General features: G+C 51.0%; 9 protein-coding genes across 9 annotated transcripts; 6 read left to right on the forward strand and 3 right to left on the reverse strand.

Annotated features, from left to right (window-relative positions):
• Positions 1 to 253: 253 nt before the first annotated feature.
• On the reverse strand, positions 254 to 1,620 carry SEPMUDRAFT_147865 (phosphoglycerate mutase family protein). The gene has a single exon (XM_016904563.1). It carries the CDS (start codon positions 1,549 to 1,551, stop codon positions 652 to 654), a length of 900 nt encoding a protein of 299 aa, XP_016762125.1. The 5' UTR covers positions 1,552 to 1,620; the 3' UTR covers positions 254 to 651.
• Positions 1,621 to 2,135: 515 nt separating this feature from the next.
• On the forward strand, positions 2,136 to 4,940 carry SEPMUDRAFT_147866 (Neutral/alkaline nonlysosomal ceramidase). The gene has a single exon (XM_016904564.1). It carries the CDS (start codon positions 2,259 to 2,261, stop codon positions 4,599 to 4,601), a length of 2,343 nt encoding a protein of 780 aa, XP_016762126.1. The 5' UTR covers positions 2,136 to 2,258; the 3' UTR covers positions 4,602 to 4,940.
• A 7,330-nt stretch (positions 4,941 to 12,270) lies between these two features.
• SEPMUDRAFT_147867 (uncharacterized protein) lies at positions 12,271 to 14,330 on the forward strand. The gene is made up of 2 exons (XM_016904565.1): positions 12,271 to 12,928; positions 13,020 to 14,330. The coding sequence occupies exons 1-2, from the start codon at positions 12,720 to 12,722 to the stop codon at positions 13,852 to 13,854; spliced, it is 1,044 nt and encodes a 347-aa protein (XP_016762127.1). The 5' UTR covers positions 12,271 to 12,719; the 3' UTR covers positions 13,855 to 14,330.
• Positions 14,331 to 15,119: 789 nt separating this feature from the next.
• On the forward strand, positions 15,120 to 15,353 carry SEPMUDRAFT_41572 (ubiquitin-like protein; the record flags this gene model as incomplete). Its single annotated transcript, XM_016908833.1, has 1 exon — positions 15,120 to 15,353. The coding sequence occupies one exon, from the start codon at positions 15,120 to 15,122 to the stop codon at positions 15,351 to 15,353; it is 234 nt and encodes a 77-aa protein (XP_016762128.1).
• An 879-nt stretch (positions 15,354 to 16,232) lies between these two features.
• Positions 16,233 to 17,586, forward strand: SEPMUDRAFT_131765 (uncharacterized protein; the record flags this gene model as incomplete). Its single annotated transcript, XM_016902448.1, has 1 exon — positions 16,233 to 17,586. The coding sequence occupies one exon, from the start codon at positions 16,233 to 16,235 to the stop codon at positions 17,460 to 17,462; it is 1,230 nt and encodes a 409-aa protein (XP_016762129.1). The 3' UTR covers positions 17,463 to 17,586.
• Positions 17,587 to 17,780: 194 nt separating this feature from the next.
• SEPMUDRAFT_147868 (UQ_con-domain-containing protein) lies at positions 17,781 to 18,801 on the forward strand. The gene has a single exon (XM_016904566.1). It carries the CDS (start codon positions 17,966 to 17,968, stop codon positions 18,554 to 18,556), a length of 591 nt encoding a protein of 196 aa, XP_016762130.1. The 5' UTR covers positions 17,781 to 17,965; the 3' UTR covers positions 18,557 to 18,801.
• A 921-nt stretch (positions 18,802 to 19,722) lies between these two features.
• Positions 19,723 to 19,908, forward strand: SEPMUDRAFT_31574 (uncharacterized protein; the record flags this gene model as incomplete). Its single annotated transcript, XM_016908472.1, has 1 exon — positions 19,723 to 19,908. A coding segment is annotated over one exon (186 nt), but the record flags the coding sequence as incomplete, so codon positions are not given.
• Positions 19,909 to 20,569: 661 nt separating this feature from the next.
• SEPMUDRAFT_61970 (uncharacterized protein) lies at positions 20,570 to 23,011 on the reverse strand (the record flags this gene model as incomplete). Its single annotated transcript, XM_016909582.1, has 4 exons — positions 21,689 to 23,011; positions 21,085 to 21,637; positions 20,779 to 20,850; positions 20,570 to 20,667 (listed from the first exon to the last, which is right to left on the reverse strand). Exons 1-4 carry the CDS (start codon positions 22,781 to 22,783, stop codon positions 20,570 to 20,572), a joined length of 1,818 nt encoding a protein of 605 aa, XP_016762132.1. The 5' UTR covers positions 22,784 to 23,011.
• A 121-nt stretch (positions 23,012 to 23,132) lies between these two features.
• SEPMUDRAFT_147870 (two-component osmosensing histidine kinase) lies at positions 23,133 to 27,982 on the reverse strand. The gene is made up of 4 exons (XM_016904567.1): positions 26,917 to 27,982; positions 26,690 to 26,856; positions 23,759 to 26,629; positions 23,133 to 23,698 (listed from the first exon to the last, which is right to left on the reverse strand). Exons 1-4 carry the CDS (start codon positions 27,791 to 27,793, stop codon positions 23,669 to 23,671), a joined length of 3,945 nt encoding a protein of 1,314 aa, XP_016762133.1. The 5' UTR covers positions 27,794 to 27,982; the 3' UTR covers positions 23,133 to 23,668.
• Between the last annotated feature and the right edge of the window lie 12 nt (positions 27,983 to 27,994).

Raw genomic sequence — 27,994 nt, forward strand, 5'->3', positions numbered from 1 at the left:
TTACTTACTTACTTACTTACTTACTTACTTACTACTACTACTACTACTACTACTCTCTCTCTCTCTCTCTCTCTCTCTCTCTCTCTCTCTCTCTCTCTCTCTCTCTCTCTCTCTCTCTCTCTCTCTTATACACACACTCACTCTCTTATACACTCTCTCTATCTGATTTTGTTTTTTCCTTCCTTACACCTTGACAATGTTCTTAATATACCCGAACTTATAGCAGGTTGGTCAAATTTATTAGGCTGAATTTCAAGCTTCGAGTTTCGAGTTTCTATTCTTCTACCTACTTACTTACCTGCCTACCTGCCTAAAATATATTGAAAAAGGATCTCTTGCGGCACCTGCTACGAAGCGCGTAGTGGAAGTAGAGAGTATGTAAGTCGCAGGTAGTTTGAAATGGAAAGGTTTGAAAAGTCTCGATCCTGGAGCAGGTTTTGGAAAGTAAGGTAGCATCGCATATAGCTTTTGCAGTACTCGATCAGATGCTAAGGTAGGTAGGTAGGTAGGTATAGCTCGAGGTCTCGAAAATGTGTCGTACGCTGATTTGGCGGCGTGCATAATATAGTTCCGACTGTGTTCAGGTAATCTCTCCACTCCTCAGGTCAAGGTCGCTCGCGAGGAGAACGTGTGTCAGGCCCCCCTGAAATGCTACGAGCCAACTCTCGTGGCTTTTACCAAAACGGGAATCATGCCGCCTGTGGGCAATTTGAATTCACGGTGGCCGAGTACACGCAAGATGCTTGCGATGGTGCCACTGTGGCTGGTCAACGAGAGGACTTCGTGGTCATCGTGGGCGAAAATGTCGTCTAGTAAAGCCTGGTTGCGGGCGTCATGCTCCTCGTGCGTTTCGCGATGGTCGGCGCGCCACAACTCATCCTCCTCTGCAAAGCCATCCTCGATGGGGAAGTCGGGAAAGGCTTGGTGGATAACAGTCCGCGTGCTGCGTTTGTCGCACGTATGCTCACCGAGCACTTCTCGCACCAGTTCCTTGATCAACGGCTTGAAAGGCTTGTCCGCCGGGAGGGGGATATCGCTCCACGTGAGACTTGCAGTCTGCAGGCAGCGGTACATTGGTGATGTATAGTACGAGTCTGGAGCAGGCATCATTTTGTCTTCGGCCATCTGAGCTTTCATGAAGGCTCCTGCAGCACGAGCTTGACCTTTGCCAATCTCTGTCAGATGTGCATCAAACCAGAAAATGGTCCCGTTGCCGTCCAGCTTTGACCAATAGTCATCCCACGCCTTGGTGCCGTAGTAAGCCTCAGCGACGTTGTGGAAGCCCTCTCCGTGTCGGCCGAGGTAGAGAAGCTTGTAGGTGGTACTCTTGGCAGATGTGGTTTCGAGATGTCGGACATAGCGGAGGAATCGTTGCCAATCGGTCAAACCAGCAGGCTCGGCAGTGTCATCCGTAGGGTACTCGCGATGGATGAGGCCAAAGTTCTGCGCAGTATTATCGAAATCCGAGGGATCTGTCGAGGGTTGGGATTGCATAAATACGTCTGGTTCAGCTTCGAACTTGAACACAACTGGAGGGTATTGGCTCTTCATGGTGGAGCCGTTGTTGTATCCCACTTGGCTGCTGGAGATATGCTGATAGAGGAGGAGAAGTGAGAGAATGAGGGCAAAGCTGAGGTGGTGTCGCTCCCGAGTCAGTGTTCCGAGCAGAGGAAGAAGACGGGGAGCGAAGATGGGACAGGGGAAAAAGGGAGGGAAGCAATGGATGGAGTCGGAGTCGTACCCAGTCAAGAACAGTCTGCGAGGGTTCGATAGCAATACCGGAGCCATTAGGCCTTTGCCCTCAGGCAGACTTGGAGAGAGGCATATTGATGTAGAATTGATTAGATACCTAACCGGGCAATGGTATGCAATACTTAAACACTGTATAACGTTGTTGTGCTCTCTTATACCTCTATTCTGCTCGAGACTCGGACAGTAAAGTCGTGGTATCTATGCCCATCCATGTATCCCATCATCATCGCCAAGGCCAGGAACCCTTCCCGGTTTGCCTACCTCTACTTCTACCATCTCACTCAGACGCGTACCCAAACATATATATAACCACTTCATCCCCACCTTCAACTACCTGTATCCACCCCTTTCGAAGAAATCCCCTCTCTGCCGGTCAGACGAGTCACAAGTCCACTACATATATATATATCAAAAACGACGTCCCGCCACATCCGACGACCACAGCAGCCCAGTGGAAACTGCAACTGGCGGCCATGAGCGGCTGAAACAGAAGAACATCATTCATCATGGCTCGCACGCCACTGCCAATTCTGGTCCTGGCGTTGTTTGCCTTTGTCCTCTTATCGACACTAAATGTCCTCCACCGGCTAGGTCCATCTGTAGTCGACCTCTGGAACGACAGTGGATTCCACGTCTCGACCACTTCGAGAGTCCATATCCGGGATGGAGATGAATATTTGGTAGGCGTCGGCAAGGGCGACATCACAGGTCCCGTCGTCGAGATCAATTTCATGGGCTATGCCGATGCTGCTCAAGTGGGCAGTGGGCTGAGGCAACGGCTGTACTCACGAGCTTTCATCGTGGGAGACCTGCATACACCCGAAGACCGATTCGTGTATCTCGTGCTAGATACACAGTCTGGAGATACTGCCGTCCGGCACGGTATTTTGGAAGCTCTCGGTCGTCTTGGTGGCGAATTTGCGCTGTACGGACAGCATAATGTTGCCGTTACCGGCACTCACTCACATAGTGGTCCTGGTGCCTGGCTCAACTACTTGCTGCCTCAAATCACCAGTAAAGGCTTTCACAAGCCTTCGTACGAAGCTATCGTAGATGGAGCCGTGGCCTCGATCAAGCAGGCGCATGAACGCCTCGCAAAGGGCCACTTGTCTGTGGCTTCGACTCGTGTGGACGATGCCAACGTCAACAGAAGCCCATGGGCATACATCCAGAACCCACCTGAGGAGCGAGAGCGCTACAGCGACGATGTTGATAAACAGATGACAGCCCTGCGGTTGAGCCACAGCACAGATTCCGGGGATGTAGACGTGGGCATTCTCACCTGGTTCGCGGTACATGGCACGAGTATGCTGGGGAACAACACTCTCGTGACTGGTGATAATAAAGGAGTTGCTGCCATGCTTTTCGAGAAGTCGACAGAAGACCCTTCTTTCGTGGCAGGCTTCAGTCAGGCCAACGTGGGTGACACTTCTCCCAACGTTTTGGGCGCCTATTGCGAGTCTGGTGAGCAACAAGGGCAGATGTGCGACTTCAAGACTAGCCTCTGCGGCAATAAAACACAACCGTGTCACGGCCGAGGACCACACTTTGGACGAGACGATGCCGGCACTGCTTCTGCTTTCGAAATTGGCATTCGACAGTATCAAGGCGCTCGAGAAATGTTCCACAACCATGCAGCTTTCACGCCCGTTCGTGGAAAAGTAGTCAAAAGCGTACACCAATTTGTCGAGTTGAGTCAGTACAAGTTCCAATTGCCAAATGGCACCAATGTGCAGACGTGCCCGGCAGCGATGGGGTATTCCTTTGCCGCTGGCACTTCAGATGGGCCAGGTGCATTTGACTTCAAGCAGGGTCAACCTGGTGAGCCACATGCAAATCCGCTCTGGGCAGCGGTCAGAAATGGCCTCCACAAGCCCAACAAGACGCAGATTGCATGCCACGGCGAAAAGCCCATCCTGCTCGATGTCGGCGAAACACGGAAGCCGTATCTGTGGACACCCAACATTGTCGATATCCAGCTTCTGCGTGTGGGTCAATTTTTCATCATTGTGTCTCCCGGAGAGGCAACCACCATGGCAGGTCGTAGATGGCGTGAAGCCGTGCACACTTCCGCAGTCTCGACTTTTCCTGAGCTGGACGACGAGGAGAACAATCCCCTGGTTGTGCTGGGTGGCCCCGCCAACACATACACCCATTACATCACGACTCCGGAGGAATACAGCGTACAGCGGTACGAAGGAGCCTCGACGCTGTATGGACCATGGACTTTGCCAGCGTATATTGATTTGACACTGACATATCTTCCCCACCTGGGCGCCTCCACTGATGGTCTACCCCGTCTGGGTTCGGGGCCACTGCCACCCATCTTTGTGAATAAGAGCCTATCATTCATCACGCCTGTCGTGGTCGATCGCGCCGGTCTGTTCAAAGAGTTTGGACAAATCGTCACGGATGTCGAGCCCGTGTATCGTGTCGGCGACACCATCTCAGCTCGCTTTGTCGGCGCCAACCCCCGAAACAACTTGCGCCGGGGCGAGACGTTTGCTGCAGTCGAAAAGCTCAACGAGGACACTGCCGGGTGGGAGATGGTGCGGAGCGACGAAGACTGGAGTCTGGTCTTTGAGTGGAAGCGAACCAGTACCGCGCTGGGTACGAGCCAGGTGACGATTTCATGGGAGACGAAGTGGGAAAATGGCGAGTGGAGGGAGAAGAAGAGTAACAATAATCCAGATGACTCCAGCAGCACGCATACCGATCTGATGAATCGAAATGGCCCGTATCAGGATTTACGAGGTCGATATCGAATACGATATTTTGGTGATGCCAAAGCCCTCGGGGGCAGAATTACTCCGTTTGAAGGTGTGAGTGGGGAGTTTACAATTGTATGAAAAAGGAAAAAGAAAAGAAAAAAAGAAATCAGTGATAGAGACAAGGAAGAAAATAGAAAGAAGAAAGAAAAAGAAAACAGAAGGAAGAAGGAAGCAAATAAATAGCGCAGACTTTTCCGGAGTCCGGATGATAATATTCTCCAGAGGAAGTAGAAAAAAGAAAAAGAAAAGGCTTACCGATGCCGGTCGTCTCGTCTCGTGAGGTGAAAGAGTAGGTGAGTGTCTGCCCCAATGTGACTTTGGGTCAGCAGGACTATATCGTATTATATCGTATCGTACCGTATCGAACAAAAGAGAGGCAAGAGAGAGGGGGGAGTGGGAGTGGGGGAGAGAGAGAGAGAGAGAGAGAGAGAGAGAGAGAGATCTAGACCACCTACCTACCTAGGTACCTACATGTACCCAACCAGGTACTAATAAGGTATCAAAGTACGGTATACCAAGCAAAACACCTCTCAGGCACAATGCACAAATATTGTATACCTATGTACATGCAAAATGCAAAATGCAAAATGCAATGCAGGCTCTTCTTCCCTCTCTTCCGCGCGTCTATTTAATATTCCCCAAGGAACCTAGGTGTATTGAGGTATTTTGTCGCGGCTCACCCTGGTCCTATACCTACCTAGGTATGCATTGCCACGACGCCTACAGCTATACCTGATACCTAATACCTACAACTATGCCAGTCGTGTTGTGTACTCTATGCTATGTATTGTATACCGAAGTGTTTCTTCGAGTAGATAGGTACATATAGGCAATTTCATGATTTATACGCGCGGAAATTCCGCCCCGGCAAAGACCAACAGTCCCTCTAGGAATCTGTTTGGACAGAAGGACATGGGTGCCCTGGCATCATGTGACATGAGTCATATGAGATAACAGGGGCCACTGATTCCTTGGCATATGTATGTAGAGTTGGGGATACCCACCCCCCTCTTTTCTCTTCTTAAGAGGTCAGACCTCGGACCTCAATTAATCCACTTATTGATTGGTATTCCATCAATCTTCTCAATTGGGCACTAGTGTGGTGTGTGGTTCCAACAGTTATGAGCCCGGCTAGCTCTGCTTGATTAATCAAAGGAATCAATTGGTTACGGGATATCTCCCAGAATCAACTGAGATTGGTCAAAATCCGCTGTATCAAGAAAACCCGAGGACCGTACACTATCACTTGAATGCCGGCCTAAACCCGTTCATCAAGACGAAGAGAAGAAAGCCCGAGCCTATCAGATCAGCTCACAATCGACCGATCCCCGAGTCCTGAGTTTCAAGAGGTTGAAGAAACACCTAGTAGCTCGTATCCTGGGCATCAAGAGTGGTTTGACGAATTCAACGAAGACACCATAGCTGATTCTCCTGAACCCTCATTAACAACGACGACGTCGATTGCCAAGCTGCGCACCTGGCAGGACTGGAATGTGTGGATCACCTATATCAAGAGGGAGGCAGTGAAGCTCCAGATATGGGCTGATATCAACCCAGAGACAGTTGAGCTAGATCCAACCAACCCAATACAGCTTAAAGGACAACCTGTCTTTGACTTTGCGGCTCTACCCACTGATGTTACCCCAACAGCTCTTAGTCTGGCTCAATTCAAGCATAGGTGTAACAAGGATGCATGGGAACTTAAGCAAAGGGGGTATTAGAAGATTGAATCAATTATTAACCAGTCTCTCTCTGCAGACCTTCAACATAGGGTAATCAATTGTGAGACAATCAGGGACACACTCAAGACTCTCTTAGAATACACCGAGCCCAACACCCTTGCTGCTACCCAGTTGCTGAAGAAAGAGATGGAAGTCCTGGCTCACCTACTATATAGAAAGTCCATTCAGGACTATATACACCTTTGGTTCGTTTGGTGTGGAAAGAGAGATGCTGTTGGCAAGCAAGCAGACAATGAATCCACCCAAGCATGGTTGTCTTCTATAGCTCCAATGTATAGAGACTATGTGGCCACAAGGACAGGCAGGCTGCTTAATAAGCAGAATGATAGGGAGGTGACAACTCTCCATTCGGAATTGAGAGCCTGGCAGTCCTACTTTCAGCACAATAGTAATACCAAGTTCAAGAGCAAGCACCGAACCACTGTAGCCAGCATCTCATCCGCAGCTGCAGCCGAATCATCTTCGTCCTTAAACCGATCATCCTCCTCTTCAAGACCAATCAAGCCCTGTCTCTGTGGTAGGAACTACATGTGGAAGGAATGCTACTACCTCAATGCCGAGTATCCGAGGCCTGAGGCATGGAAGCTAAGAGATGACACAAAGAAGAAGATTGAGAAGAGGTTCAAGGAGGACAAGAACTTGAAAGAACGAGTGGACAAAGCGATTCAAGCTTACAATGCTGCTCAAGGGTCAAAGGACAAAGGAAAGGACAAGTCAGGCTTGGCCGCAGAGATCGAGGATACTGCTGCTGCTGCCACCCTGGAATCGACCCCTGAACTTGCTTCCGTTGGTTCAATTGGCCACACCCGCCTTCACAACGCAGTGATTCTTGATGGAGGTGCCAATGTTCACATTATCAACGAGGCCATGAGGGCAAGGATCGTCAAGTCCGAGTCACCAACCTCCTCTGATGTGGTAATCTCTGGGGACAAGAGGTACCTACCTGAGGCAATTGTGGATGCTACCATCAATCTGGATATAGGTAATAGAGTTACCAGGAAGCTTACTCTTCTCAAGGCAAGGCTCATTCCGGGATTCTTCACAAGTCTGGTCTCACTGCAGATCCTCAACAAAAAGGGTATTCACCATAACACCAGAAACTGGCCAGACAAGTTGATTACTGGCCAATCACATGAGGAGCCCAGGCTCTGGGCATGCCTCACCCCTGAACACAGTGACGACAGACACGGTCACTGGATTATTGAACGGTTGCCTGCACCAAGAAGTGTTGCTGGAACCACTTGTTCATCTGGAACCCCTGGAATTGAGGAGGTGAAGTCAGTATGCACCCCACACTCTGAGAATGCGGGGAAGTCAACCTCACCTGCCTCAACGTCACCTACTGGATTTGCTGCTGCTGCACAATCCAGTTACCAACCACTCCCACCTTTGACAGCAACGGCCAATCAATGGCATCAGTTGCTGGGCCATCCATCTGTGAGGGCTATTGAGCACTTGGAACCTGCATCTGAGGGTTGCCAAGTGATTGAGATGAAACCTGGCCTAGATAATGTCTCTGGCCAAGAGGTTTTGAACAGTGTTACCTGTGACACCTGCTTGCTAGCCAAGGCCAAAGCAGTGATTTCGAGAAGGAAGGACAAGCACAGAGAGGTGCTGCCTGAGGCAGAGAATGCCAAGATGGCTGTCTGTTCATAGGACCTGATTGATATGCCCCCTTCTCTCCCTGGACCAAATAGGTTGGTCTTCAAGTTTTACAGCCACTGGTACTATGACCAGGAGGGCTATCATGTTGGTGATCCTGTGGCAACCAAGCCACAAGCAATTGCCAAATTTCCAGGACATTTCAAGAAGATGGAAGTGTCCTTTGGTGCCAAAACCATTCTGGTTCGCTCTGATATAGAGGCTACTATTGGGAAAGATGCTGGAAAAGCCATCTCCAGGCTGGGTATCACCACTTTGCCCACTGCTGCTGATACCCCTGCTCAGAATGGAGCAAGTGAGGTTGCTGGAAGAGAGATTGTTACCAAATCCAGGACTCTCAGGATTGATGGTCGATTACCAAAGACACTCTGGCCATGGCTGATGGATTCAGCTGTTTACCTACTCAACAGGACCCCTACTGCTAAACTCAACTGGATGACTCCATTTGAGAAAGTTACCACCAAGAAGCCCTTCCTTGGCCATCTCCACCCCATTAGTTGCAAGGCCTTCGCTCTCCGCAGAGACATTGCCAAGAGAGACAAGATGGAAGAGAGAGCTCACATTGGGTACCTGATTGGGTATGCCTCCACCAATATTTTTTGGATCTGGATTCCTTCACCCCTGAACAAGGTGATTAGGACAAGAGATGTGGTCTTTAAAGACAATAAGAGATACAATCCACTGGATATCAATGGCCAAACCTTGGGAGAACTGGTTCCTGCTGCTATTCACCAGACATTGATTGACTCAATCTCAATGCCTGAGGAGCCAACTTCTGATAGTTCCATAGATGACCCCTTTCTGGCCACCAATATTCCGACTTTTGCTGTCCAACCTCAGGGAGGTGGTGAACAGCAGGGAGGTGAAGGGCCACAACAGGAACAGGAGTCATTATACCCAACGCCGCCAGAAACACCCGCCAGAGACGAAGACAATGTGGCTGCCAACCATCAAGTTGGTCAGGCCCCGGGGGCCTCACCGGGTACACCCGCTTCTTCATCACCCTCCGCTTTTTCGGTCTCTCATCAGCACCCTGCCTCAGATGGGGAGGTGGAAGAGAGTACTCATTGGTACAGTGTGGACAACCATGGACGATGGATCGACCATGGAACTGGACGGTTGGAAGAATACCTGGATAAGTTGAGTTGTGCAGCTGCTACTTCCCTCCAAGTCTACACTCCACCCACTCTCAAGGATCCTTACCAAGTGACAAGCTTACTGTCACCCCCTGCCAATTGGAAAGAGATGGAAAGGCATGTCTATCATCAACAGTTCAAGCAAGCAGCATTTGATGAAGCTGGAAAGCTTATGGGCAAAAGGACATTCAGGGTATTCTTTGGTTACAAGGGCTATAAAGTACCTTTGGTATGGGTTTTTGCCTACAAGACAGACCCAACCAGTGGTGAGATTCTCAGGTACAAAGCCAGGCTCTGTGTCCGTAGGGATCTTCAATTGCCATCAACTCATGAAACCTATGCTGCCACTTTGGGGTACAAGGTATTCAGGGCTATCACTGCCCTGGCCTTTGCAAGGAGGTTGAAGACCAGGCAATGGGATGTGGTCAATGCATTCCCAAATGCTACCATTCCTCACACTGTTTACTGCTCAATTCCTGAGGGAATGGAGGAATATAGATTTGGACCAGATGCCTGCTTCATCCTTGAGAAGGCTCTCTATGGATTGGCTGAGTCACCTCGCTTGTGGTATGACCTGTTTGTCATGAGAATGGAAGACTATAGCTTTGAGTTGGTTCCTGGAATTGACTGCCTGATGGTGAACATAGATCTTCGTCTGCTTATGGTTTTCTATGTGGATGACATCAGATTGATCTATGAGAGTGATGAACAAGCCACCTTGTTCAACCAGTACTTGGTTTCCAACTTTGAGGTTACTCAGAAAGACCCCAATTTCTTCCTGGGTACAGAGGTAGAGGAATCACCTGATATCCTGACTCTGAGCCAGACTGCCTACTTGACGAAAATTGGCATCAAATTTGGGGTTCATAAGAGGACTCGATTTCCTGATACTCCACTCCCTACTGGAAACCTGGAACCTGCTACTGATACAGCCAGGCCTGACTTCATCAAAGGATATCAGATGAAGATTGGTTCTATTGGTCATGCAGCTGTTTTGGCAAGGCCTGATGTGGCAAAGGCACATGCTACCCTTTCTCAATTCTTGAAGAACCCGAGTCAAGCTCATATGGACGCTGCCAACCACCTGATTTCCTACCTCTATGGTACCAGAGAGATGAAGCTCCACTTCCATAGGGAGAAGCCCAAGATGGAGCTGTTTGTGGATGCCTCATTTGGTGACAACCCAGACAGGAAGAGTTCCCAGGGCTTTCTGATGATGATGTATGGTGGTGCCATTGACTGGCAAGCAACCAAACAGAAAACAGTCACCAAATCAACCGCAGAGGCAGAGTTGTTAGCACTCTCATCAATTGCTGGTAATGGGTACTGGTGGACTCGACTTTTCTCAGAATTTGACAAGGTATTTCCACCTGGAAATGAGCTATCTGAGGAACCTGTCAAGGATGGAACCATGAATAGAGTCATGGATGGAAGCACCAAGGTTTTCTGTGACAACCAACGAGCAGTGGATATCGCCAATCACAAGCATGGTTCACTCAATACTGCTTTGAGACATGTGGATATCCACCAACACTGGGTAAGACAGGAAACAATGGCAGGAAGATTGACCGTTGAATGGATTGGAACGGCAAAACAGCGAGCTGATGGCTTTACAAAGAACCTCCCCAAGGGGTCATTCCAGTCATTCCGGACGAGCCTGGGGCTCAGGTAAGTGGACATGGTCGGTCATTAGATTCAGATGGACGGTCACCATGTCTTGGTCTTTTCAGCTTGCTTTTTCTTATGTAATCAAGCTGAGGGAGGTGTGTTTGGACAGAAGGACATGGGTGCCCTGGCATCATGTGACATGAGTCATATGAGATAACAGGGGCCACTGATTCCTTGGCATATGTATGTAGAGTTGGGGATACCCACCCCCCTCTTTTCTCTTCTTAAGAGGTCAGACCTCGGACCTCAATTAATCCACTTATTGATTGGTATTCCATCAATCTTCTCAATTGGGCACTAGTGTGGTGTGTGGTTCCAACAGAATCTCGTCCCCGCAATCATCACATGTACCGAATACTGTACCTCTCAGGAGGTAGACCGAGGCCATCACATCTCAATCGTCCACTTGGCGCCTTGCCTGCCCACGTGGGGCAAAATGCAAATTTAACCTGTTGCCTGCTGTACCTCCTAATAAAAAGACGGGGAACGGTACGGGGGAAAGCGGAAAAGCAACAAAAGCAAAAACCGCATGTGAGCAAGATAAAAAAAAACGGGCGCTTTCATGTGAAATTCCTTGACTGGAATGAGGTGGACCGTGGGATGGGATGGGAGGCTTTATGTACCACGTGCATCGGGAGGCCGCACGCACCGCACGCACGCACGCACGCACGTACGCACTATTGGGGGCGACCTGTAGGTACTACTGGACACATACAGCTGATGCGACTAGGTACGACTGCGACTGCGGCAAGCATCGGCAGATGATGATGAGGATTTGAGGATTTTCTTGGGAGGATGGACTATGAGTCGGGTAAGTTGAGGTTACAATGCGCTAGAAGAACGCTAGAATTCGCCAAGTAAGTTGTTGGTATACCAAGTACAGTAGTGGTATCCGAGTAACCAAAAAAAGGCGGAGAAGGCCGAATTGCAGCCGAGAATGAAGAGAAAGAAAGAAGAAGAAGAAGAAGAATCTGGATTTGGTGTGAGTCTTGAGAATATGCCAGGGTGAAAAACATTTCCCAGATTTTAGCCTTGTACAACAACAGGGCATGGCATGGTTGTTTTTTTCCTCTAGTCTTACCTGACCAATACCAGGTAGGTGTTTATCCAGAACAGGATCTACCCCATCCCACGCCGGGTGGTTGGCAATACCACGTCAAAGGATGAGAAAAGCTACCCGCTGCTACCGTACCGCGTGGATGAGGGGCGGTGTCATCCCATGGTATGCCCCATGCCCCATGCCCTATGCCCCATGCTAGGAGGTGTGTAACTGTGTACATACCTCTGTATGTCGTGTCGGCCACGCTGTACTTTTACTTTTGTGACAACGGTACAACTTGGTTTGGATACCGCTAAGGTAGGGCCTACAGTAGTCAGGGAAGCTTGAACTTGTTGCTCCTGGGAAGTGGGAGGTGGACCGTGGGAGGTGGAAAGTGACCGATTCTCTATTCTCCCCCATCGAGCGCTGCCATTTCTCACAGCCGGGTAAAATGATGATATTGATCATGGCGCCCTACCAAACTACTACTAGGTACATTACCTACTTTAAGTACTACTGTACAGTACATCATGTTCTTTTTGGGAACCATCAGGTAATCACACCCGACACCCGACATTCGACTGCACCTTTCCAACTTCCTTCTGGCTCTTCACTCACTTTCACACACCCAACAAGCAAGTCCAAAGAAGAGACTGCCCAACTGCCTCCCATTCTTGCTTCCTTGTCCTTGCCGACCAGCCGCATGCTGCTCACACCGGACCCATAATTGCGCCGACTTGCCCATCTCCATCCGGACTGTCATATGCCATTTGACTTTTGCTGCTCTGCAAAGGACCGATTGCCGAGTCACTACCTACCTTAAGCTAGCTAGGAGGTATTGATATGAGCTAGACCTTCACCACTTTGCCTCTTCCTCAACTCCACCCCCTCCATACTAGACTACCTAGGTAGTAGTCCATACTCGATTCCACCAGCACTGGTATAGAATATGCCCACCGGCACTGGGCCTGCCAACAACAATCAAGACCATCACACCACTCCCCGCGACTACACCGACATGCCTACTGCCACGCTGCCCTCCTCCAGAATCCCGAATGCTTCGCCCTTCCTCCTCAATGCCGAAGACGTCGACACCTTGTCCCACTCTCAAGGCTTCACTATCCTTCGACAGCACCTGGCAGCATACTACGACTACGAGTAAGTTGCCATGCCATGCCATGCCCTGCCCTCCCTGCTCTCCTGACCCTACACTACTGCGACGTGTTCCATTCTGATGACCGCCATTTAGACTCTGCGATTGCCATACCCCTGCCCATCTAGAAGACGTCGAACGATGGCTCATCACCCGCGATGTCCTCCATGCTCTGCTGGTCCCCGTCGTGGAACTGTTCGACAGAGCATGCGGAGTCGCCTCAGCAGCTACACAAGCCACCAAGCTCGAGGATCTCGAGTATGCTTTTACTAGCTCATCCAGGAGTGCCTTCGTCTGGCTGCAGTGCTTTCTTTCCGCCGAAAAAGAACGCGATTGGTGCTATACACGGGGCTGTCCCGCCTGTGTGGTCGAGCACTCGCTGGATTCCGAGTTCACTATCCGACTCTTATATGCCGCCTGTCTCCTCAGTGATGTGCACTACCCCTTCACCATCGAAGGACCGACGCTGCCCTCATTCATGTTCTTTCTGGACGCCGTGCACAATGCTGTCGAAGGAGACGAGCTGTTTGGCCACGATTTCCTTGAGGTGGTGCAGCCCAAAGCTATGGTTACGAGAGATGGTATCGAGGAGCTCATTCATCAATGTCTGGAGCTGGACATTGTCTTATCCGAGCCTTCGACCCCCGACCCGATCAGTCCTGCTACATCAGTCCCTCCCAGCCCCATTCTGGGCTCATGTGGCGGAACGCCGGGAATCAAGATCAGGCGCAGCAAGCTCGCGCGGAAGCAGAAGAGTATGCAACTGGAAGAGGCAGAGTGGTTGGAAGTGATGACGAAACAGATATGGGACACGACGCAACCTTCTATCGAAGTGGGTGCTGCTGCCGCAACACTACTTCTCACCCAGAGTCTGGATGCTGCTCTGAAACTCGAGCCTGCCGTCGCTGTCGACGAATTGGCACCGGAATGACCACGCGACCTCCCATCACCACCACCACCACCACCAGACAAAGACAGCAATGGCATCCGCCGTAGCCGCCGTTCGTACCACTGCACGAGCTCATAGCAAAAGACGTGGATCAGCCCTGTTGTCCCAGTGACGAATCATGCGCCGTGGAGCTCGCTCGATCATGTTTCGGAGAGGGAGATGATGCATCTTTTTGCTCGTGTGGTCAGGCCGCCACGTGGAGAGGAATCTAGACCAGTCTATGGAATGGGGCCTCCTGTGGGAGTGCAGTTGCGTGGGATCCAGAGTGGGTCTGATCTTGAGCCGATGTCATGCTGCTACGGCTGAACTCAGGCGAGACTACAGTGTCGCGAATGTCGGCTAAAGAAATGTGACGATGGGGCAAGAAGCATGTGAGAGATACCCACAACATGATGAACAGTTACAATACTAGGAGGTAGCTGTATGGAGAGTAGTATCAACACTTTTTGCAATACCATGATGACGTTCTTTTTGTGCAGAACAGTGTCGTTTTTGAGCATGTGAAGGTGTCCAATTTATGTAATTGTGTAAATTGCATGTAGAAAATGTACATCACCTACAATCGTGGAAAGGTGACTAAGCCTTAACTCCGGCGCGCTCCCCGCTCCAGCTTCCATCGCGTGCTGCTGCCGCACACCAAAAGAAAACAAATAAAAACAACAACCACCACCACCACCACCACCACCACCACCATGCCATCAGATGATTCTGAAGCACGTGATCGCTCAGCTTCACCTCGAGTCTCACCTTCATCTGCATCTGCACATCCATCTGCAGCTGTTGCGCGCAATCGTTCAGCTTCACCTCTACCTGTTCGCGAAGAAGAAGAAGATGATGGAGAGTTGAATGAGAAGAAGGATGAGGAGATGAATGAGAAGAAAGACAAGAAAGAGAAGAAGGTGAAATCTACGAGTGGAGGTGGGTTCAAATGGAAGGAGAAGAAGCTTCCTCGTGAGAATGAGGGTGGGGAGAGGGATGGACGTTTGGAGAGGGGATATCGAGATCGTGAGGAGCCTGTGAGGAGGGGTGGGAATGGAAATGGGTATGGGTATGAGAGGAGAGATGGTGGAGGGGATAGATGGAGAGATGATCGAGGAGATGACCGAAGAGGTGGTGGAGAGGATAGATGGAGAGATGAGGACAAGCCTACTGCTGGTGCTGCTGCGAAAAAAGACAAGGACAAGAAGGAAGACAAGGAGAAGAAAAAGGAAAAGAAGAAGAAACCTCTCCCCGTATCCAACGAACCCATGATCATCGTCACCGTTAATGATCGCTTGGGCACCAAAGCGCAAATCCCCTGCTTGGCCAGCGATAGCGTCAAAGCCTTCAAGGCCATGGTCGCTGCGCATATTGGGAGAGCACCGCATGAGATTATGCTCAAGAGGCAGGGCGAGCGGCCGTTTAAGGATGTGTTGAGTTTGGAGGATTATGGAGTTAGTCATGGGGTGCAGTTGGATTTGGAGCTTGATACGGGTGATTGAGGAGGTCAGTCTCGATTAGTGAAGAGAGACTTTCCTTTTTACATTTGCGAGCCGCGTGCGACAGGTGTGGTGGACTTGGTCTACTGTATACACTTAAGGCACGCCGGATAACCCAGAGGCTTGCTTGGGTCTCTCTTTGAGAGAGCATCGTCGAAATGGAGCTCATCCCCGGCGAGAAGGTATCCAATCCTAACCGAGTTTGTAAGACCACACTCACGCATGCCACGAGTCCCAAGGTGTTCTTCGAGTACTATTGTCCATCATTGCGGAGAAAGGAAAGTCTTATAGGGCAAGCCTCCTTTACCTCGAATTCTGTATACCCATACCTATACCTATGGCCTACCTTAACCCCTCAACAGAGCGAGCGAGCTGCAGCAGCATACATGTATATACCTACGAGTTCCTCTCTCTCTCTCTCTCTCTCCAATCATAGCTGCCAAACAACTCTACTGGGCTGCGAGCAGGGGAATGTTTCCCTATAGTACCTAGGGAGCAATATAGTACTGAAAACAGAGCTCAGCTACCCTCCCTATTCAGAAAATTGAAATGTTTTCAAGAATATATATCTATCTGACTCGTTTTTCACCGTCGAGTATACTTAGTTTACCTACCTACCTAATATAAGCCGGGAAGGGTTTGGACTTGGCTATCTAAGGTAGGTTAGTAGAGGGAAGGAGGTAGGTAGGTACCTGTAGGTGTTGAAAGGATTATATAGTTTGTTTGAGATTTTATTTAGTTCTATACCTGTATGTTAGCTACAATTCAGCTCGGCAGAATCTCTAGGGAGAGAGCTGACATCTTAGTAAGCAGCCTACGCATCCTATACATGCCCCCCACAACTACCTGTCCCCATCGGCACAACACTCCTTACCACCAACCATGCGTCTCCTCGAGCTACCTACAGCCCTTTTGGCGCTCCTCGCTGCTCTTCCCGATGTGGGCGCGACGCACACCTCGAATTGGGCGGTCCTGGTCAGCACCTCCCGCTTCTGGTTCAACTACCGCCATCTCGCCAATACCCTCTCTCTCTACCGCACCGTAAAGCGTCTGGGGATACCCGACAGCCAAATCATCCTCATGCTCCCCGATGACATGGCCTGCAATCCGCGCAACTCCTTTCCCGGCAGTGTCTTCAATGACAAATCGCGCCAACTCGATCTGTACGACGACCAGAGCGGCAATCATGGAGGACAAGCAGGGGGAACCACGACGGGAATGAGAGGCATCGAAGTCGATTATCGGGGCAATGAAGTCACCGTGGAGAATTTCATTCGTCTCCTGACCGATCGATGGCCCTCGTCTCATCCGACGTCCAAACGACTCATGACTGACGACCGGTCGAATATCTTGATTTACATGACGGGGCATGGCGGAAATGAATTTTTGAAATTTCAAGACAGTGAGGAAATCAGCTCGTTTGATCTGGCGGATGCGTTTGCGCAAATGTGGGAGAAGAAGAGATATCATGAGCTGCTCTTCATGATTGATACGTGTCAGGCGAATACCATGTATCCGGCATTCTATACGCCGAATATCATTGCCACGGGGAGCAGTGCCAAGGATCAGAGTAGTTATTCGCATCATGCGGATCAGGATGTCGGGGTGGCGGTGATTGATCGGTGGACATATTATAATTTGGAGTTTTTGGAAACGAGGTTAAATAGTACGAGTGCGGATGTGCGGCTGGGGGAGCTGTTTGATTATTATACGTTTGATCGCGTGCATAGTGACGCCGGTGTGAGGTATGATTTGTTCCCGGGCGGAGAGGAGGAAGGGAGGAATCGGAGGGTGTTGGACTTTTTTGGGAGTGTGCAGGGCGTGGAGACGAGTGGATTGGATGAGATGCAGGCAGGGGATTGGAAGAAGGATTTGGAGGCCTTGCAGCAGATTATGGAGAGGCAGAAGAAAGAAGAAGAAGAGGAGGAAATGCAGCATGCTGCTACGCAAGAGATGGCCAGTGAGGCTTCAACACGGGCCACTCGGGACGACAGAGGACATGGCAAAGTCGCTTTGGATATGGCTCAAGGAGGTGAAGGCTGGGTCAAGAAGGTCGTTGGGCTGGGGTCTCTGCTGGCTGTAGGAGGCGCATGGCTCCTGACCAAGTCCTAAAACTCTTTGGTTGTGCATGGAGTTGGAATGGAAGAATTGCGTGTTAGATACCCTGTTCAACTCCGAACTGTTCACTACCTACCCTACCTACCTATGCACATTTTCTTGCTTTGATCAATATATTAGATATTATTGCATGTACATGTACCTTGCATGTACCACCAGTATAGTTTGGCCATCACAGGCATTACGTAGGAGGTAGGCAGGTCCGCCATGACCAGAGAATAGCTGTAGCTTCGGGAGCTCACTCTATCATCCGCTACTCGGTCTCCTACTCTAGCTTCTTCTTGCTCACTCACCACCTCAGACGTACACTCACTCACTCACTCACCAACCACGATACGCCCGACGCAGTTGAATCAACTCGAGTCCTCCTTCACGCCGCCCATCACCCACAGAACAGAGAAGAAGAAGAAGAAGCAAAAGAAAGCAGAGGAGGAAGAGGAAGAGGAAGAAAGACGACAAGAGTGCCACTGGTCCGCACCTAGGCAAGAACCACCACCATGGCCTCGCCAACCACTCGCAACACCACCACCGCCTCTTCCGGCGGAGCAGCGGCACACCATAACAACAACAACAACCCCTCCTCCAGCGCCGCCCTCCTCCTCTCCCGCCAATACAAACAAATGCGCACAGACAAAGACATTCCCGGAATTTCCGTCGGCCTCGTACACTCGTCCGTCTTCGAATGGGAAGTAATGCTCATGCTCTCCGAAGACCAAGACGACCTCTATGGCGGAGGAATTTTCCGCGCCAAACTCACTTTCCCCCCAGACTATCCGCATTCGCCTCCCACGCTGCAATTCTCGACTCCCATTTTCCACCCCAACGTCTACGAGAATGGCGTCGTGTGTATTTCGATTTTGCACGCGGCCGGAGAGGATCAGTTTGGGTATGAGAGTGCGGCGGAACGGTGGAGTCCGATTCAGGGACCTGAGAGTATTTTGTTGAGTGTCATTAGTATGTTGGGGAGTCCGAATGATGAGTCTCCGGCGAATATTGAGGCGGGGAAGTTGTGGAGGGAGGATCGGAAGGAGTTTAAGAGGAGGGTTAGGAGGTGTGTGAGGGATAGTCAGGAGAATGCTTGGGATTGAAATGGGCCTTTTTCTTCTTTTCTGTTTTCTCTGGTGGATAGGAGGAGTATGAAGGAAGGGAGGGTGGTTGGCATTTTGGAGAGGAAAGAGGAAAGGGCGGGCGTTTCGATACAATAGAGGGCGGGGGCGTCTTGTCTTTTTTTTCCGGCTCTGGCGTATAAGAGACAAAATTGCATGGTCTCATGGTTCTAGGGAGGGAAGTTTTCTTTTGGTTGTCTACCTGACCAGTTTGGGGATCACAGTAATGGAGCAACAACGACGACGAATGCATTTCCTCTCTTCTTCTTCTTCTTCTTCTTCTTCTTCTTCTTCTTCTTCTTCTTCTTCTTCTTCTTCTTCTTCTTCTTCTGTTCGGAAGCATCCATACGGAACTCAGCTCTTACCGGGAGGAAGTTGCATATATATATATATGTATATCTTTCTTGCTCTGCTCTGCTCTGCTCTGCTCGAGAGGGAGAGGAAGAGAAAGAGAGAGAGATGTCTACAGCTAACTCGCCTATGTAGGTAAGGTACCTTGACGAATATCTCCAGCAGCACACCGTATGCTACCTGTCGTTGCGGACGAACTAGGGGGCAAGTAGTCTTGAATTCGATGAGATCTGGCTCTAGTACAATTTCTTCTGTACTATAATGCCTATAAGGAGGTAGGTAAGATTTAGCTATGGTCTCACTAATAGGAGGAGGAGGCAGCTCAGAGATGAGTTATATTCCAGTGTTCTTTCAACGAGAGATATAGATATAGATATATCTTTCTCTTTCGGCGAATAGTTCTGTCCGAGGTATACTTGTGTACGGTCAAGCAAGAAATGCATGTTTTATAGTAGATATAAGCGGCGTATAGACACTCTTTAATGTTTATTCCTAGGGATCCATCTGGTTCGTGAATGGTAAGAGCGGAGGTGGATCTGGAAGTCGGCGCTTGGCACTCCGATGCAACTTTTCGATAACGACGACAACGACTACAACACCCTCCCCACATCCCCAACGACAACAACAACAACACACCCTTCTACAAACCACCACCCTCCTCACCACAAAAAACAATGGCTCAAGGCCAACTCAAAAAACCCAAAGCGCCAGCCGCAAAAACGTAAACATTCCCCCCCATCCATCTCCCCCAACCCTCCCCCCAAAAAAACTAACATATTTTTCTTCTTTTCTTCTCTCCCAGCAACCCCAACCGCAAACAACTCGGCGCCCGCGTCATCAAACCCACCAAAAACTCCTCAGCGCTCAAAACGGCACAATTTAAAAAAAAGCATTCGTCGGGCATGACGGCGTTGACGGAGAAGAGTTTGGCGAGTCGGGCGGGGCATTTGGAGTTGTTGAAGGGTGGGAAGAGGGAGAAGAGGGTGGAGTTGGCGAGGAAGGCTTTGGAGGGGGGGAAGGGGAAGAAGAAGGAGGGGAAGTGAAAGAGGAAGAGGAAGAGAAAGAGGGAGGAAGGGGTGGATGGAGGCGGGCTCTTTTTTTTGTTCATGCAAGAAGGAAGGGCTGTAAGGGTGGAGGGGAGATTGTCTCATGCGCGCCACCTTTGTGAGGACGTTATGGCCTTTCTACTACCAACCCTATGAAGTAAGCTGCACGTGTGATGGAGGACGAAAGATTTTGCGGGACACTGTGTTCGTCTGGCGGGTTCCGCGAGAAGGGAAAAGGACGTTGCAGGAGACAGGAGAGCAGAGAGGCGTGCTGCTGGGTGACGAACAAGACTTTGACACCGGAATAACGTTGCGCGCTTGGACGAGGATTTGGGGACGATTCGCATGAGCATACACAGTCACAATGAGAGGGAGAGAGAGAGAGAGAGAGAGAGAGAGACAGACGTAAGGCTCTGGTGCGCACAGACAGAAACACGGCATAAGACGATGAGAAAGGTGACGCCGTCGGCACGAGAAGAGGAACACGTACAGAAAAGCGCTGCTGCCAGCATGAACGCGGCACTGTATTCATGGTTTCTCGTCCGGGCTTCGCCGAAACAAAATGGACCATCTACTCTACTTGGTAGAAAATTCCTCGTCAGAACGCATCAAAGGAAGCCAGCGCCAGCGCTCGATCGACATCCCGTCGCGTATAGCCCGGAGTTCGACTCAGACAAACTCCCGAAACGATCAGGACTGCGATGGATGGTCAGTCAGTCAATGAGTTATGACTGTACATGGCAGGGCGAGAGAGCATTTTTGAGACAAGGAGAAGAAGAAACAAAAATAGAAAAGAAAAAGACTCACTTTTCAAAAACTTGGCCACATCGATAATGATAGTCTTTTTGGTCCATTGCGTACCCTCACCCCCTTCTCCCCCTCCCCCTCCTCCTCTTCCCTTTCCTCGATCCATTTCCGTCTTCATGCCCATCGCAGCTCCATCATCCACACCAGCTCGAGAAGACGACCCCTGTAAAAATTCCTCCGTCGCCTTGAATCCTTCCACTTCCCAAGGCAAAGCCAGAGAAACACCCGCCGACGCCGCCGCATCCTGTTCCGGTATCGTCGAATCCAGTAGAAGTGGCATATGCGTCCTCATCATCTCACCCTCACCCGGCTGTGGGAAAAAATGCATCCAGCTTCCGGTTCCAGTCAAAGAAGAAGGATCCGAAACCCCGACTGTACTACTACTACATGGACCTGTACTCGACGTGATGACGGTAGTCGTAGTCGTAATCAAATTCGCGGCGGAATCATATGCGCTCGCGTCGATTCCCATGCTGTGTAAATGGAAAAGTTGTTCTCTGTCAAAAGGTCGCGGAGCAGTAGGTGGTGTCGTGCGGTGCTGCTGAACAGAATTCGAGCTGGGAGTCTTGACAACCCCACCACCTTCCGCCACGTATGGAGAAGTCGAATGCGTTGTTTTGCTGTCGCTCACATGACGGGAAGGGGGGAGGAGAACTTCAACTGCGGCAAACGATGAAGCGGGATCGAGAAGAATTCCTTTTTCCTCGAGATAGCCTTCCACATCATACGGATCCAACCACTCGCCTTCGAACCCGGCAATCTCCACTGTCATGTCCACGGCGATGTTATCTTTCGCTGCATTCTCCAACAACGCGAGATTTTGAGGACCGATGATGCCCATGTGCCAACAACTGTCCTTCTTCCCCTTCTTCTTCCTCTGCTGCTGCTGCTGCTGCTGCTGCTGAGGGACAGGAGAAGAAGATAAATGACCAAAGGCGCGTCGTCGGGGATAATGCGTGCCTGCTCCTCCGACGTGGATGAGCGGAGTATCTTGATCGAGAGATTCGTGGGGGCCACGTTCGAGCATCATTTTCATGTGTGCAAGGACTTTGTCGCGGCTGCGACTCATCAGGGACAGGCGGAAGACTCGGTCGTAGGTTGCGGGACGACGTTGGGGGTTGAGCAGGAGCTGATAGCCCTGTTCGAGTGCAGCTCGATGGAGGCGTCGGCCGAAAGTCGTTTCCTGGAATGAGTAGGTTCGCGGAGGAGTGGGGGAAGCTGGAATCGATGGGTATTCGGGGATTTCCTGTGGGAAGAGCTCGAAGCTCTGCCGCTGTTGTGGTTGTCGAGGAAGTTCTAGGGAGGATGGCGATGTCAGTGCCGTGGATGTCGGATCGAGAGGAGCGAAGCACTCTTGCTCAACATCTTCCATCTCCTCTGGTTCTGGCATATACAAAGTGTAGCCAAGCCCCACTGATGCTGGATCTTGTGGCTTGGGTTGCTGTTGCTCCAAGATAGCAGAGCGATCAATCCAGGATGGGACGTTTCGAGGCTCCATTGTAGTCTGATATTGCTCCGTACTGCTACCATGAATAGAGCTCGTAGACTCTCGCTGGCTTTTGGCCGGGGGATCGTCAAGAGAGTGTTCACACGGGTTACGCATGCCCTTCATCAGGTTTTCAAAATGCTCCGCAGTCTCGCGAACATCCTGCAGATGCCTACTGGGAAGCCCGAGGAGAAAGAGACGATCGTAGTGATCCGTGAAGGCTTTATTCATGAGCTCCACAGTATTGGTCAATTCCGAGACCCGCTTTCGTAGTTCTTCCAGAGTAGACTCCTTCCTCTGTCGATACGCTCTCTGTGCCATTCGGATCTGAGTCCTTCTGCGATCTGCAGCAGATTCATCGTGCTTGTCCACACGCGGTCGGCCTCGTTTCTTGCCATCGTCGCCGCTGTCGCCTTCTTCTGCAGACCGGCTACTTCTGGCTTTGCGTTTTCTCGTCGATGGCGGCGGCGGCGCATGTAATGTCGTCGACCGGGCCCGACTTTGTGTTCTGGCATCCATAGCGATACTGTGATTTCGCGACTCACATATATCAAGGGTGGCACGTTCACGACAGCCACCGCAGACAGGGCTCGAGAACAGGACCAGTCTGTGTATTTTTTACTCCCAGAAAATGACTTGCGGCATGAAAAACTTGACATCTAATTCGACTACAACAACCTCGTCGTGGTTGAATACCTAATATTAGTCCTCTGCAAGCCTCGGTCTGGTATTCAGTGTTGAAAACAATGCTTGGGGGCCTCGTCAATCACAGGCGGTCCTGTCCTACGAGATGCTGTGCCAACTCTGCTTTGTAATTCCCGGCATGTGAATGTTGTGTCAGGTACCTTTAGCGTGTATTGGAGGTGAGGGAACGCAGGGAGGTCGGGGAAGGGTTGGATTACTGAACGGACGGGAAGGACGGCCGGCACGGGTCTAGACTTTGAATGAACCGCATGCTGTATAAACTTTAATCACAACCGGTGCTCCTCGCGGTCTCGCGTGATCCAATTCACTGCTCTCCGCTAGTGGCAGAGCGGTTGAATGGAAGCGGAAAGATTGTCAATCGCAGGGAAAATGCTCTTCTCTCTGAATGCGTAAGTATCATATCCAATATCAACACAGCGCTCATCCCACCCACCAGGACCCCGTCCATGCCATTCTTAGGCGAATCGCACTCGCAAACACTGCACCTCCCCAACCGCAAAGGCGGCAGCAATAGATCCTCCGCGATGATACAGTGCCAAAAGAGTGCACTGTCTATGCCGAAAAAAGACTGCAGACATCGAGCACATGCTCATCATGCTGCGTGGTGGCCAATGCTGCAATATGCAAGCTTGATGTCCAGCATATATTACTATACCAAGAGACCTTAAACAAAGATGCAACCGTAACTGGTGCGTTCGATCAGCTGCTATTCGCACGGAGCAACGCTTCCTACAACGGAATTAGCACACAATCAGTTGTTTTGTGATGATCAGACCATCATCTACTCACCCGTGTCATGGGATCGTCCTGGTCGGCAGTAACGATTGCGGGACTCTCCAGTCCAGCGGGTCCGACGTCTGTCGCACCTCGTGGGGTCATATTAGGCCTCTTCGGTGCTGCCAGTCTGCTCTGGTCGGAGCTGCCCTCGGAAGTGGACGCTCCAGTCGTCGGTGCTGCCTCTTCGACATGAATGGAGCCACGACTATCGCCTTTCCGTTCGAGTAACGCTCCACCCAGAGTCGCGCACTTCAGTATAGTCTGGATGAGCTGCTGTGGTTTCAGTGGCTTGGAGAGATATTCGTCCATTTGTGCCTGGATACACTTTTCCCGATCCCCAAGCATAGCGTGAGCAGTGAGTGCGATGATAGGTGACCGAGCCAATTCATGGGTCTTTTCGTACTCTCGAATGTTGGCCGTGGCTTCGAAGCCTCCCATGATGGGCATCTGAACGTCCATGAGAACGACATCGAAACGCTTCTTCTTGATCGCCTCGAAGGCCTCCAAGCCGTTGTTTGCCACCGTAACCTTGTGGTTATGTTTCGTCAGAATTTTGACAGCGAGCTTCTGGTTGACCGCATTATCCTCGGCCAGCAGAATATCAAACGTTCTTGTATGGTCCGCCGACATGGGAGCAGCGCGGCCCTCCAATGCGGGCACAAGCGCATTGCCCAGGTCAATCGGTAGGCAGGGCGTGGTCATGTAACTTGAAATGCCATTCTCCAGCGCCGTCTTGAAATTGACAGATATCGCCGGTGCAAGCATCACAATAGGGATGTACTTGAAGCGCTCGAGCCCGCGAAGCTTCTGAGCAGTCTCGGTGTTGTCCACTATGACACAATCGTACTGATCCTGGGGGCTGAGCTCGGATGGAGGTGTTCTGCCATTTCCAACCACACAAGGCACCAGATCCAACGCGCGAATGCTCGCCGATATTTGCTCGGAGTTATCGATGAAACCATTATCCACAAACAGCACATTGTGCTTTCGGTACTGCTGCAGCTGTGGCATGACTTTGTGCACGTCCGGGTTGCCCAGCCGAGCCACACAGGTGAAGAAGAATGTACTGCCAGAGCCATACGAGGACTCGACCCACATCTTCCCACGCATCAGTGTCACCAGTCTCCGTGAGATGGACAGCCCCAGTCCAGTGCCACCAAATTTACGTGTCGTCGATCCGTCGGCCTGCTGAAATGTGTCGAAAATGAGGTCCAGTTTGTTGGAATGAATGCCAATGCCCGTGTCCGCAACCGCAAACTTCACCACGACCTCGCCTTCTCCGCATTGCACCGACGTATCCGAGAAGATCTTCACGCGCACTTCTCCGTGCTCGGTGAATTTAATGGCATTTCCTGCCAGATTCAGAATGATCTGTCGCAGTCGGAACGAGTCGCCCACAATGTAGTCGGGCACGGATGCGTCCGTGTCGTATATCAAGCTGATATCTTTCTCATTGGCACGTACTGCAAGGGATTTCAGACTGTTGAAGACCAGTCCGCGCAACGAGAAGGGCTCCTCCTCCAAGATCATGCGGTTGGCTTCGATCTTGGAAATGTCCAGGATATCGTCAATGATGGTGAGTAAGCTGTTGGCGAGCGAGAAGACGATATTCAACATGTCGCGCTGGTTCTGCTCCAGCTCAGTGTCCAGTGTCAATTGGGTCATGCCTATAATGCCATTCATGGGCGTGCGAATTTCATGAGACATGTTGGCCAGGAATTCTGACTTCGTCTTGTTGGCCAACTCGGCAGCCTCCCTTGCTTGATTGTTCTTCTGGATACTTTCGCGCAGGTTGAGTACCATCTTGTTGATCTTGTTTTTCAGCTCGTTCATCTCACCAGACGCCTCGACGTTGATCATCTTGGTGAAGTCGCCCTTCATGGCAGCGTGGGTGATGTCAGCAAAAGCTCGCACTTGAGAAGTCAAGTTCTGGGCCATAATGTTGACATCCGTCGTAATCTCCTTCCAGCGACCGGTGATGCCATCGACCTCGGCCTGGCCTCCCATCTTGCCATCGACGCCGACGTCGCGTGCTACTCGTTTTACCGCCAGAGACCATGCGTCCAGTCTCGTGACCATGTCGTTGATGGTGTCCTTTAGGGTCTGGATTTCTCCTTGAGCATGAACCTTGATTCTCTGGCTCATATCTCCTCGTGCAATCGCTTGTGTGACGTCGGAAATACTGCGCACCTGTCCCGTGAGGTTGTTTGCCATCGTGTTGACATTGTCAGTGAGAGTCTTCCACTCGCCCTCGACGTTCTCGACTCGGGCTTGTCCACCCAGCACACCTTCTGTTCCGACCTCTTTCGCCACTCGGGATACCTGGCTGGCGAACGTTCCCAGTCTGTCCACCATAGTATTGATGGTGTTCTTGAGAGCCAAAATTTCGCCTTGCACTTCAGCTTGCACTTTCTTCGTCAAGTCTCCTTGGGCGACTGCAGTCGTGACTTCTGCAATCTCGCGCACCTGAGTTGTCAGGTTCATGGCCATGCCATTCACGTTTTCTGTCAGATCCTTCCACGTGCCCTCGACGCCATGCACAGTTGCTTGCCCTCCCAATCGTCCTTCTGTGCCGACCTCACGCGCCAAATTCGTCACCTCCGCCGAGAATTGCCGGAGTTGGTGCACCATGGAATTGATCGTCGTCTTCAGAGCCAGAATCTCGCCTTTACATTGCGCTTTGACTTGTTGTGTAAGGTCGCCTTTGGCCACAGCGGTCGTCACTTCTGCAATGTCACGTACTTGTGCCGTCAGGTTGTTGGCCATGGCATTGACATTGATCGTGAGATCATGCCACATGCCTTGCACGCCCTCGATTTGCGCTTGTCCGCCGAGGAGACCCTCAGTGCCGACATCACGAGCGACTCTCGTCACTTCGGTGGCCTGCGAATATGTGTGGTCAGCCAGGAGGGCGCATCGAAATGATCAGAGAAAGAAACGTACAAATGTTCGTAATTGTCCCACCATGGCATTGATAGTCTGCTGTAGCTGGAAGATTTCACCTTTGGCCGGTCGTTGAATCATGCGGCTCAGATCACCTTGGGCCACTGCTGTGGTGACCACGGCAATCTCGCGGACCTGATCGGTGAGGTTCTGCGCCATCACATTCACTATGTTGTATTAGCATGCATCGCATGTGGGACAGATGAGTGGCTTCTTCCACCACTTACCGTTCTGCGTAAGTTCTGCCCAGATGCCGTCCACTCCAGGGACAACGGCTTGGCCACCCAATCGACCCTCAGTGCCTACTTGTTTTGCCAAGTTGGTGACCTGACTGGCAAACTCTTGCAGCTGATCCACCATTTGATTTATAGTGTGCTTAAATCTTGCAATCTCAGGATCCTTCTCGGTTGCGTGAATGAGCACTTTTTTACTCAAATCTCCATTGGCCACAGCCGTGATGATGGTGCCAATCTCTCGTAGCACCTTCTGGTACGTCGCATTGATTTGTGCATTCTTCTCAATCTCTCGCTTGAGCTGCTCAATAGATTGCGAGTTTCCCAGCGTATCGAGCGCTGCGCGTGTAGCAGTCTGCTGATGCGTGAGTTGCGCCTTGATCCCATCAATAAACTCCTTCTGTGTCTTGATCTCTTGCGCTTGCTGATCGATGTGCTCCCTCAGCACCGTGAATTGCTCCTCGGTGAGCTGTCTCAGCTGTGGTTCTCCCTCATTCTTCGCCAGGAGGCTGTTCACCCATGAGGCGGAACGCTGCCGCGGGTTCAATGGGTTGAGCGCACCTCCTTTGGGAGACGAGGCATTCTCGGTAATGAAGGCGGAAGTTACAGGCTCATTGGGGGTCATGGGCAGCGAGCTGAGCCCGCTGTGCGCTCTCGTCTCGAGAAACTGTATGCGTGTCGAGAGGTTTGTCAACTCCCGTTCCAGAGTTCGCTTCTCCACGGTGTCCTCGCCAGGCAAGGTGATTTTATTACTCTTGACTCCATTGGCAATAGCAGAGGCGGGGAACGAGTCTGCGTCCAGCGGAGTGTATTGTTTCGCGAAATTCGACAGTATGCTGGCGACAGCCGCCGAGGTCTCCTCGTGCGGCATCGTGCTGGTGATGGATCGCGAAAGGCTAACCGGGGGGCATGGCAGTTTGGGTTGCTCGAAAGGACTTCTGCGCTTCGTCGTGGCTGCGGGGAGCGGGTGGGCAGGACTCGGTTCTAACGCGCGGTCGTGGAATTAGCAATGCTAGCACAGCAGCATGGGGGTGTCGTCGGCGTCGGCGTCGGCGATCTAGGTGGTGGTGGT

The sequence above is a fragment of the Sphaerulina musiva genome (assembly GCF_000320565.1).
Source record: "Sphaerulina musiva SO2202 unplaced genomic scaffold SEPMUscaffold_3, whole genome shotgun sequence".
Lineage (NCBI taxonomy): Eukaryota > Fungi > Ascomycota > Dothideomycetes > Mycosphaerellales > Mycosphaerellaceae > Sphaerulina > Sphaerulina musiva.

Excerpts from the sequence above, each read along its gene's own strand:
- SEPMUDRAFT_147865 (XM_016904563.1), bottom strand. The coding sequence starts at position 1,551 with ATGAAGAGCCAATACCCTCCAGTTGTGTTCAAGTTCGAAGCTGAACCA.
- SEPMUDRAFT_147866 (XM_016904564.1), top strand. The coding sequence starts at position 2,259 with ATGGCTCGCACGCCACTGCCAATTCTGGTCCTGGCGTTGTTTGCCTTT.
- SEPMUDRAFT_147867 (XM_016904565.1), top strand. The coding sequence starts at position 12,720 with ATGCCCACCGGCACTGGGCCTGCCAACAACAATCAAGACCATCACACC. Across the intron at positions 12,929-13,019 it reads GCAGCATACTACGACTACGA|ACTCTGCGATTGCCATACCC; the intron begins GTAAGTTGCCAT and ends ACCGCCATTTAG.
- SEPMUDRAFT_147868 (XM_016904566.1), top strand. The coding sequence starts at position 17,966 with ATGGCCTCGCCAACCACTCGCAACACCACCACCGCCTCTTCCGGCGGA.
- SEPMUDRAFT_147870 (XM_016904567.1), bottom strand. The coding sequence starts at position 27,793 with ATGCCGCACGAGGAGACCTCGGCGGCTGTCGCCAGCATACTGTCGAAT. Across the intron at positions 26,630-26,689 it reads TGGGACAATTACGAACATTT|GCCACCGAAGTGACGAGAGT; the intron begins GTACGTTTCTTT and ends ACATATTCGCAG. Across the intron at positions 23,699-23,758 it reads AGGACGATCCCATGACACGG|GAAGCGTTGCTCCGTGCGAA; the intron begins GTGAGTAGATGA and ends ATTCCGTTGTAG.